The sequence below is a fragment of the Telopea speciosissima genome, chromosome 3 (assembly GCF_018873765.1).
Source record: "Telopea speciosissima isolate NSW1024214 ecotype Mountain lineage chromosome 3, Tspe_v1, whole genome shotgun sequence".
NCBI classification, from domain to species: domain Eukaryota; kingdom Viridiplantae; phylum Streptophyta; class Magnoliopsida; order Proteales; family Proteaceae; genus Telopea; species Telopea speciosissima.
In genome coordinates, this window is record NC_057918.1 from 58,085,266 (window position 1) to 58,096,838 (window position 11,573).

The following is an 11,573-nucleotide window of genomic DNA, read 5'->3' on the forward strand; positions in this document are numbered from 1 at the left end:
GTTGAGATATAGAAACAACAACAACTCACCCTTATTCCAACTAAGTGAAATTGGCTACATGGGTCCTTGCTCTGTAATGAGCTCTATTCGAGGTCATACACTATACTGGAGCATCCAAAACTAAAACTGAAATCAGTTGTTTAAAACTGAATCAAAAGAATTAGTTTAGTTTTGGTTTCGAAAAGTGAATTTCATTCAATTTGATTATGATTTTAAACTAAAAACGGTCAATTTGAACCAAACCAAATAAAATGTAATCTACAAATTAAACCAAACTTAAATCATACTAAACCCTACAATCATATGTCTTTGTTGAGTTGTGTGAAATTTTTATTTTTTGGTAAGTAATGTGAAATTACCTTGTATAGATTTGTCACTTGAGTTATAAAAAAATAATAGAAAGATACCGGATTTGACATTATGGGATCATATCTTCGTGATATTATAATTTCTTTCCCCAAAACTATTTGTTTTTGAACAGATTATTTCTATTTAAACCAAATTACTAAGAATGTGTATGAACCAAATGAAAACCAAATAAAACCAAATTGAATCAATTTAGTTTTGATTTTGAGGTATGAAAATTATTCAATTTGTACATCTTGAACCGAACCAAGACCCATATGAACCAACAGACCAACCCCCCACCCCCAAAAAGATCCTGTCCAGCATCTTGCTTGGGTTGCATGTGTAGCGCTATACACAGTGAGATGTGAAAAGGCCGCCTCACCCCTGCTCGTACAAGGCACTCGGGCAGGGGTGAGGTAGTTTTTTCACGCTTCACTGTGTCCAGTGCAGCCCACCCCACCCCCAAAAACCAGTTAAAAAAAAAAAAAAAAAATCAATTCCTATACTTTTGGATCGTGTGCCTTTTCTGGGTCAATCACTTATTGATACCGAATCATTCCTTACGTCAGTATTCTGTTTCCTTGCTGACAAATCAACTGGGCAGTGGGCAATGGGCATGCTTTGTTCATGATGGGTAGGCCCCGTTTTTGTTTCTTCTCTATTGCTTTTTGGTTTTTGTTTTGGTAAATTTCTTATCTCTTGCTTTTAAAGTGAATGAATCTTTCACTGTTTTAACTTTTAACTCTTGGTTTTTTTGCCATCGTGTCCCGGTTTTTCCACTTTTTACTAGTCTCCAAGTTTCTTGAAGGTATATATATATAATATTGTCACTTGAGGTCACCAATCTCATTTTTCCTTCCCTCTCTCAAGGAAACAGAGACCCTCAACTGTCCCAGGCCAAGGCCATGGCCATGGATAGATTCTTCTTCTGCAACTTATTTGCCTACTTATTTCTGAGATTTATACTTATTGCAGCAGCACCTGAGAGTGCTCTAGTCACCAATCTTCCTGGTTTCAGTGGCACTCTTCCTTCCAAACACTATTCTGGGTTAGTCCTCTGTTTCCTCCTTTCTCTAAATCTGTTTTAGTTTCGATGAATTTCAGTTATTTTTCGCTTATTTGATGGAAATTGTTATATGGGTTTTGAAGGTATATAACGGTGGATGAGACTAACCAGAGAAACCTATTTTACTACTTCGTTCTTTCGGAGGGAAGCCCATCGAAGGATCCAGTTGTTCTATGGCTTAATGGTGGACCAGGCTGCTCTAGCTTTGATGGTTTTGTGTATGAGCATGGTAATTAACTCACGAAACTTTCCCAATCCTAATAGTTTTCAGTTTGATTTTTTTTTTGGAAAAGCGTTGAATCATTCAATGCCCAAATCAGTCGATATATTTTCTTTTCCTCGTTTCTGAAGGTTGTTTCGTTGAGTCTAAGAGAATTTGTGCATACAATTGTTGATGGTGGGATTAATTTGAGTTAGTTCTGCATCTTGATTGTAAAATTTGGTGACAAACACCTACATGGTTTGAAATATATTGTCCATTTCTTAGAATTGGATATTGAGAGCAGAGAACCAGTTTTTTTTTTTTTTAATTACTCTTATCATGGTATCTTGATGAGTATACACTTTGATCTTTATATGATTCAGAACTGAGATGTTAATGGCAAGATAATCTGCTGCATTTTTACAGGCCCATTCAATTTTGAAGCAGCAAATACATCTGGAGGCTTACCCCAATTGCATCTCAATCCATACAGCTGGTCCAAGGTTAAAATTCATTACCTATTGGACAATCCTTATTCCACCCTCATTGTCCCTTGAAACCCTGAATCTGGCTGTAAAGATTTATGCGTTCAATTTCAAGGATGGTCAATGGAAATATTCCTGCATTTGGAATTGTTGTTTCTCTGTCATTAATAGTCAGAACTCTAACCCTTAAGTGTTCTTGCGTTTCAGGTCTCAAACATCATCTATTTGGATTCTCCTGCAGGAGTTGGAATGTCTTATTCCAAAGTTCAAGCTGACTATAATACTGGAGACTTAAAGACAGCATTAGATTCACACAGCTTTCTCCTAAAGGTACCATATTAAGGAAAATACTGAAACAGAGTGTAGCAGCAAAACTTTACATTGGTGTCTGTATGGTTATGGAAGTACAGATACACCTCATATTAAAATGTGTAAACACAATACAACAAATGAATATTATAAAATTATTAGTTGCCACAGAACAAAATTCGATGAATATATCGACTCTGCATTGGAATGTCTTCGTAGCCTGAGACTAGTAGGTTGAGGAAGTTTGAAAGTTTTTGATGGAGAGAAACTTTGAAATTTATGTACATATATCTGAGTATCTAACATAAATATATATCTTCAACTTCTTGTTGTGCAACCAGTGGTTTGAGCAATACCCAGAGTTCCTTTCTAACCCATTTTACATAGTTGGGGAGTCATATGCTGGAGTGTATGTGCCAACTCTTGCTTCTGAAGTTGCAGGAGGTATTTTTTTTTACTGATTTTATATTACCTTATTATTTTTTGGGATGTAATCATCATGCATGGTTCAATGCTACACACAGGAATTCAAGCTGGCGTGAAACCCGTTCTCAACTTCAAAGTATGTTTATCTGTCCACTCAGATCTTGAGAATAAAATTGATGATTGTGTGGTTGGTTAATCTTGAATTAGGGTTCAAATGATACAGGGTTACATGGTTGGTAATGGTGTCACGGATGAAGTATTTGATGGAAACGCTTTAGTACCATTTGTCCATGGGATGGGTCTCATCTCAGATGATCTATATGAGGTAGGTCAAGCACTTCAGTATGGTCTAGAGTAATTATTAAGCTGATTAAATTATATTAATAAGAGGCTACATTACCCTGCTAAATAATGGTTTCATGAAGTTATTCTTGCCAACTTTTTCTGTAATTCTCTTATCTAAAGTGTAAATCATGACTTGATTCATGGCAAAAATTGCAGGAGACTTTGAAAGCCTGTCAAGGAAATTACTGGAATCCTGCTTCTGGTGTCTGTGGAGACAAGCTTTCAAAAATTGACCAGGTAAGGTAGACGTATTCTTAATATGTGATGAAAATTGATGTGTTCAAAATAAATTAAGATTTTTGCTTTTTTGGTCCTGGGATGGGCTATTTCTGACTTAAATCCAGGACGTCAATGACCTAAACATCTATGACATTCTTGAGCCCTGCTACCACAGCCCAAACTCTGAAAAGTTCACAGATGGTAAAATCAAGTTACCTTCTAGCTTCAGGAAGTTAGGTGAGACTGAGAGGCCTCTTGCTGTGAGGAAGAGGATGTTTGGTCGTGCTTGGCCATATAGAGCTCCTGTGAGAGATGGGATAGTTCCGACATGGGGACAGATTCTGAATGGTGACGACAATGTTCCATGCACTGTAAGTGTCTTTTTCCTTTCATCCACTTGAAAGTGAGCTTCAATTGCATTTCATAAAACTTCAATATCACATAGGCCTTAAATACAGTAGTCTGTTACAATTTCCGTTGTCTTTTGGGCGTATTAAAGACCACTTGACAAATAGGCAAGAAAAGGGTAGCCTCTCTACATATTGAAATGTCAATAGAAAGGTAAAGAGCCCAAAAGAGCGAGTCGAAATACCGAAGTTTCACTCTACTTAATTACTGGATCTCCGAATTCATAACTCATTCTGAAGCCACCTCCCATTTCCATAACTGATCAATCAGCATCTTCTCATCTATCTTTAATATACACAGAAATTTTGACCTAGTTCCTCCCTCATATCCAGTCCATATTTCACATTATTGTTTACTTTATCAGAATTTTGGCTACTCCCCCTTCTGTATCATGTCTTTTTTTAATGTTTCTGACCTTAATGTCTCTTTTTATCACAATCTTGGCTACATCCATCCAATTGTCTCTGTAGGTATGTGGCTGCATAACAGAGACTGCAAAATGTTGAATATGGAAAATATATATTTTTTTCAATTGTCCTTCCATTCGAAAAAAAATCTGCAGGTGTCGCATAAGTTGCATTTGCAGAAATCTTATTGCCAACGTTATAAAACTGCCACTTTTTTCTTTTCGTAGCTTCTAACGTTTTCCCTTGTTGGAAACATAGGCAAGTTCTAGCACTTATACTTATGTTTCCTATACATGCTTATTTGATTTTCACGAATGGGTACCACTTCGGAAACCCTGTATCCTGGTATCTTTGTTCTTGTTATATAGCTCCAAAAACAATTTTTTTTTAATGGAAAAACAAAATTCTAAGTCTTATATATCCATCTGAGCCTTGTCAAAAGAGTAGTATGAAGAAAGACCTCATTGCATCATTTTTTTTCTGAAATCATCAATTACCTCTGATGCCTTTCACAATCCTTCATCTATCACTAGGTCACTGACCTTTCTGTGTTACATCGCCCTAAATTACTCATCCCATGTTTATATTGTCATGCTTACTCAAAATTCTTTCTTGGGTGGTTGCCTGGCATCATAATAAGGGCAAATGCATTGTATTGTTATCTTTCTATCATGCTATAAGTAGCCTTTTTTTTTTTGGTTGCATTTAGTCTGACTAGTTCTGTGCTTGTAGTATGGCCTGATTCTGATCTCGGCTGCTACTGGAAGCTACAGAGATGGTTATAAACAATATTTCTTGGTTTTATGATGTATGAGTGATGAAATTCAGTAGATTGACCATATAACTTCCCTGCCGGCCTGCCTCCTGTTTAACCTTCCCTTCTCAAGTGTTTATGTCATGTGGGTTTAACTTCCATTTTATTTTGTTTATGGCTTCTTCCTTGGGTTTCCTTGAATAACATTCCCACTTGGATCTATCAAACTGTAGCCATATGCATCTGCGTGATTTTATGCAAATGAATGCTCATCTAAGCCTGGAAAGGTGCATCAGCCCTAGAGATGGTGCCTTGTGATGCAAATAGCTTAATTACATTCTTGAAAGAAATGGATATATAGTTAATAGTTGCTGGATTCTTTTCTATATTAAATATGGGAAAATCACTAGACATGGATTATTTTTTATATGCAGTGTTTTACCCCTGTTGTGATATCCAATCTTATTGACGATTGTACAAATGTAGGATGATGTAGTTGCAACTGCATGGCTGGACAACGCAGCAGTTAGGCAAGCAATTCATGCTGAACAGGTAGTCTCCATAGTTCACAGTGATTTATCTCTGCAACATCTACCCCTCAATTCGAAAGCAGTTGTTTTCTGGCATGCCTTTCCATATAACTCTCTTTATATCTCTCTCTCCATGTACATTAGCAAAGCGCCATTGGTGGCTGGCAGTTATGTACAGACAATATCAATTTTAATCATGATGCCGGAAGCATGATCAAGTATCACAAGAACCTCACTGCTCTTGGTTATCGGGCTCTTATTTACAGGTATCCTCTATAACTATGATGCTTAATTGAGTTAGGCCACGGCCCCGAAATACTTGACACGGGGAATTTCTTTCAGCAGTTTTGTTTTCTTTTTAAACCCATCTCTTTACCCCTTATAATAGTTTCCTGTTTTTTGTTTCCCCAACAATGAATGTCCTATCCATCTTACATACCCTCAACATGGTATTGCCTTGAGCCAGCTCTTTCGAGCCCATGGTAAAACATGTAACTCATAAAAACAGGCTTACTTCTCCAAATTCATTCATCCTGGATCATAACTGAATGCATATCACTTAGATAACTGATATAGTTCATCATCAAAGCCAATTTAATCTCATGACAATGTTTTGTTGCACCCAAAACTTAATTGTAGAAAAATGAAGCCTATAATCAGTTCTTCACATGAAAGGACAAAGCTTATGGTCGCATCCTCGTACAGAAAATCAGAAACAGAACTAGAACCTATATGCTACTAGGTCTACAAGTTTGAGTGCAAAATACATATTCAGAAATTGCCTGAATTTGAATCTACAATAGGAGAATAATAAAAAGAAGGTGTCTAGAGGAATGGCTAGGAGCTAATGCATTATAGTGCAGAAGGGAAGAAAAGAAATAGTCTTCTGTTAAAGGAGGTAAAGCCTTTTGAACAGAATTCAATTCACTGTTGTCTCTATATGACCGTTCCTTCTCCTTCTGTTACAGTTTCATAAGAACTCTATAAAACTTACAACCGTTGAGGCTACATTATTATTTTTATTACATTTGTCAGGTTATATCTTTAAGTTATGGTTGTATATGACAATTTAAGTCATATTTTTTTTTTTTTTTTTTTCATTCACCCAAAAAAAATTATGACGTTTCCCCTAGTGGCCTTGGACTTTGACGTGGTTTGTGTTTATCTCAAACAAAGATACGGGTTGTATTTGTTGGGGAAAAGCTCATCAATATATATATATATACACACATTTTTTTAACTTCTCGAAGGTCCCTTAATTCAGTAGCGATTAAGGAGCCCCACAAAAGGAAATTTGGGGGAAAGATACTAAGAAATAAAAAGTATGAAAGTAAAACTACAGGAGAATGGTAATACTTTAATTTATTTAAATTCAATTGAAGAGGTTATAATACTAATGATTTTTCCTCTTTCCTGTTAGACGGTAGAGTATCTATTTGTAGTTAGGAAACAGAATCTTTCCATGAGACTGCATGAGTTTCTAATGGACCAAGAAGGTGATTGTTGTGGTATCACAATATTCACGATCCACATCTACAATGGTGTGTCTTATAGGCTCGCTGTATTACAATAAACAAAAGAAAAAGGAAGTGGGTCTGCTCCAGTTCCAAGAAAAGGAGGTTCTGTTATTCCAAAAATTGTAGTAGCTTGTTTACCTATTGATATCCTTTTCTTAGTTTAACTGTTTTCAGATTTAAATTCTCCTATCGTGAAAGAAAAAATGCATGAAGATTTTTTGAGGGGGAGTGGGGTGGAGGAAGAACTAAAAAAAATAATAAAAATAAAAATAAAGAAAACCTTAGCTGAACTGGGTCTCTCATCCTTGTGTATATGGAGATGAATAGGAAAGCCAATGTAGCTTGTCTGAGTTCTGGGACAATAGTTGATTAACAATGGAATGCAGGAACGACAGGTGTACAACAGTTAATGATTTGGTATTTAAACCGACTTACCATTTTAATCTGTAAACTCTCTATTCCAGGTAATTTACTGCATGATTCCTAGTTAGATCTAACCCATTTCTGAATTTGGAAATCAGGGTTTTCTCTAAACCTTGTACTTGAAGTTATTCTACAAGTTAATCAGGGGCTTTTCTTCCCTATCTTGATCTGTAATATTTCACTGGTGGATATTTTATTTTATCTTTTCTGCATTCTACTTGCTTCAAGTCATACAAAGTTGTCAGAGAAATGAATTCCAGTATTTGCATGGTGTCACGATTTCTAAGTTCGTAAGAGGATGAGAACATTAATCTTGTTCAGTGACTGCATTATAAGTTACCATACATGAATAACTCTCTCTGGGTAAGTTTAGTTTTGGGACTCATTGAGATCCTGCCTCTCTCGTTTGTACTTTACATTGTCATATGTTTATGCTTAAAGTTTGCTGCAAATTTACACAAGTACTATGAATCATATTTTGCATTATGGAAATATTGTACAAATTTTTCCCCTTTTCTGCTGAAAACCTTTGAAATTAGTATAATTTTCTCTGGCTAAATTTAGTTCTGGGACTGATTCAAACCTTGTCTCTTTTATTTGTACTTTACATTCACAAAGTTTTGTGCTAGAGGTTGCTGCTAATTTACACAAGTACTATGAATCATATCTATATTATTTTTCTGGACCTTCTCTTGGGCATGACATGCTACAGTGCATGTTCTAGTTCTTATTTTTTCACATCATCTATGGAAATATTGTACAATTGTTTCCCCTTTTTCATTGGAAACCCTCTGTAGTATGAGTTCCTTCAATAATTTATAACATCTTAGCTGATTTACCTTTTACTGGCAGTGGAGATCATGATATGTGTGTGCCATATACTGGGAGCCAAGCATGGACTAGATCGCTTGGATATAAAATTATAGACGAATGGAGGCCTTGGTATTGCAATGATCAAGTTGCAGGGTTAGTTAATATCATTTTTTTTATTTGTCAATGTTAGAGTCATTTGATCTGTTGAATAGGAAGAACAAGGGTGGGAACTATGGAAACTGCCAACCTGACTTATTGTAAATAGATATCTTTGGTAGCTAAAAATTGAGTTTGTGAAATTATATAACAAAAAGTGGGACTTGCTTCTACATTACATATGATACCACCTGCCTGATCAAGTACCAAAGGTGCTGCATAAAAATCCTCGTACTTACAATTGGATTGTTTGATCTTTTGCAGGTACACGCAAGGCTATGAACACAACCTCAGATTTCTCACTGTAAAGGTTTGTACATGTGAAATCTCCTCAATGATGATCTTATAAAGATTTATTATCAAGACAAGCTTGAAATTTACCTTTACTACTTTACTCTTGGCTTTAATAGGACTGCATAAGGGGGGACTTTTTTTAACTTTTAAGCACTTCTTCAGCATCTCAAAATGATCGCCCTCCATAGCTACATCCACAGGATTATCTTTGAGAATAGAATGACAATAGTATCTGAACTTCCCTCAACACTCTCGGGCACAATGATTGGACATTTGTTTTTTCTTTTGAGGAAATATTTCTCATAATCACCAGGCAACCCTTTTGGTAGATGTTCCACAGCAATCTTTTTGGTATATTTTCTTTCTGTTTCAGGTTGCTCCTTGGGTTACACTTACATAAGTTTGACCATATGAATTATTCACATTTTTAAGACTACAGTTCTTCGCTTTTCCAGTAAAATGATACTTACTGCAATCGCAATATTTGTACAAAGATCTGCAGATGGCTAATCTAGTAAAACAAGACAAGTACATAAGCTTTTTGCTCCAAAATTAGTAGTAAAGTAAAAGTTTTGGGGAACTAAACAGGGATGGACTGACTTTATCACTTCCAAATAAAAATGAGATAATTTGCTCTTCTTTTTTGGTTCAAAACATCTTTTTATTAGTCCCTAACTGTAATTTCTTCCTCTTGGTGCAGGGGTCTGGACATACTGTCCCTGAATACAAGCCAGTAGAGGCATTGGCCCTTTTTAGCCGTTGGTTGGCAGGACAATCAATATGAACAAAGTTGAAGAAATAGGTACATGAGAGAGAGCAGTATTAATAATGTCCTGCTCTCCGTATCTGTTCTCATTATCTCTTTATAACGAATAAGAGATTCATTTTGTGATTGAAATTCCCAATTGTTTGGGCACAATGACTACACATGTTGGAATATTTTCCACTAATTGGTTTGATTGTCACCTATGCATCAGAAAACTGCTTTGAACATTAGATGTGTTCCGTTCATGTTCAAGTGTGTAAGCGTTATTTATGCGCACATGTGATCTCATAATAGTAATTTACTTGGCAGATCTTCCTTCAGCTCTGGCTGCAAATCACAGGGAATAAACAGCATCATAAAAGGGTAACTCAACAAGTATTTGCAATATCATGCATGGCGTTCTAGTAAATATACCGAATCTTGTGCAACCAAAACAACGATACTCATGTTGTTTACCACATTTTGATTGGTGGAATGCGCAAAAGCAAATCCACACTCAATACCTAAACCCAGAGTATCATTAAATGCTAGAGCAATTATATAATAGGAATACTATCATATCACTGCTGAGAAGATTACTACTAATCTAAGTAGGAAGAAATAGGAACTACAAAAGTAGCTTCTGGAGAAAGGTCATCTGTAATTTGAAATTTGAATTGAACTTAAAAAATCTTAAAATGTAAGTTTCATATAGTACTTGTGGCTGCATTTACTCTATTCTAAAAATTTTGGTGTGCAACTACCTTAATAGAGGAGCAAGAATTAACTGATCATTTGAAGATCCTCTTTTCACATGTAATTGTTGTGAGGATTCTCCTCAGTACCCAAAATGTAAGAGTTTGGTATTCAACAAATTTTCTCCTCCATCAACCTTGGTACACGGTTCTGAAAATCAGAGGCCCAATTCTTTCCTTGGACTCAACAGCATAGAAACTGGCTCAATATTTTACTATGGGTACTCTTAAGGATTTATCTAGAATAGGAATATGGAAGCCTGTCATGCAGGGGTAGAGTTACAGCTCAATGAATCCGTACCTCTCCCAAGGGTGATGAATAGTGTTGTGGCTGAAGAACAAATGGAACATTTATCAGGATTTTAGAGGAGACAGGCTTGGCAGAGGTTCTCTTCTTTCTATTTTGGCAAGTCTTTTGCCAATGTTAATGCCTTCCCATTTTATTGGTGACTCAGTTGTCAATTTTAATACCCAGAATTTATTAAATTTCCATAAATGGTGATTCTTTATAAATTCTTCTCTGATCTGTTCACTCCATTCGAGCGGCATCCGTCTAGGCTTCTACGTAAGTGGTCGTGCATCTGAATAGACAGGCAACTGGTGTTGTACTAACTCTGGATCTATGCCCGGCATATCTTCATATGTCCATACAAACACTTCCTTGAATCTTTCAAGAGAGCTATCATTTATAATTTGCCTGAACTCTTCTTCGTTGAGGGACGCACCAATTTTTACCATTCGAGGGTTTTCTTTTGATCCCAAGTTTATGGAGCAAGTGTCCTCACGGACGGGTTGTGCTCTTCTTTGTTTTAATTGCTTTATTAAATGGTGGTGTTCAATAATGTCATCATCACCAGAAGAATATGAAGAAGAAGAAGATGAGATATACTCAAAATTGCTAATTTCATTCATGATGAAAGTTGAAACTGACTCAATAGACTGGAAGTCACTAGCTTCCTCAAGGGAAATACATTCAGAAACTGACTCGATAACAGACTCTGACAAGATTGACTCGGAGCTGGCTATCATTTGAGATCCCATGAGATGGAAATCTTATGAATTTCTTGTCCAATTCCTGAGAGGTTCAAAAGTAGGGTAGATCAGTAGCTGTGGTGTGGGGTCTTTTGCATCCTCGGTAGAAACCATTGCTACTTCAAACAAACCACTTATGTTCAGATCTTCTTCAGTTGTTATCAACTCTAGTTGCTTGAGTTCATGACCAGTCCGGAGCGTCTGGTAGTAGGGCATGAGGCCCAGTCAGAGTCGCAATAGCCTTGAAACTGGAGGGAAGATGTAGATGAAAAAAATAGGCCTTGTCCTGGACTTGCCTTTAGATATCGTAGTAGCTTATGTGCGGCATCCAAATGTGGT

General features: G+C 36.3%; 1 protein-coding gene across 1 annotated transcript; it reads left to right on the forward strand.

The window, feature by feature from the left end:
• The first annotated feature begins 1,227 nt into the window (after positions 1–1,227).
• On the forward strand, positions 1,228–9,557 carry LOC122653627 (serine carboxypeptidase 1-like). The gene is made up of 14 exons (XM_043847532.1): positions 1,228–1,396; positions 1,498–1,643; positions 2,043–2,119; positions 2,309–2,431; positions 2,752–2,854; positions 2,935–2,972; positions 3,060–3,161; positions 3,338–3,418; positions 3,526–3,771; positions 5,456–5,521; positions 5,644–5,765; positions 8,292–8,405; positions 8,673–8,718; positions 9,403–9,557. Exons 1-14 carry the CDS (start codon positions 1,254–1,256, stop codon positions 9,484–9,486), a joined length of 1,491 nt encoding a protein of 496 aa, XP_043703467.1. The 5' UTR covers positions 1,228–1,253; the 3' UTR covers positions 9,487–9,557.
• Positions 9,558–11,573: the final 2,016 nt, after the last annotated feature.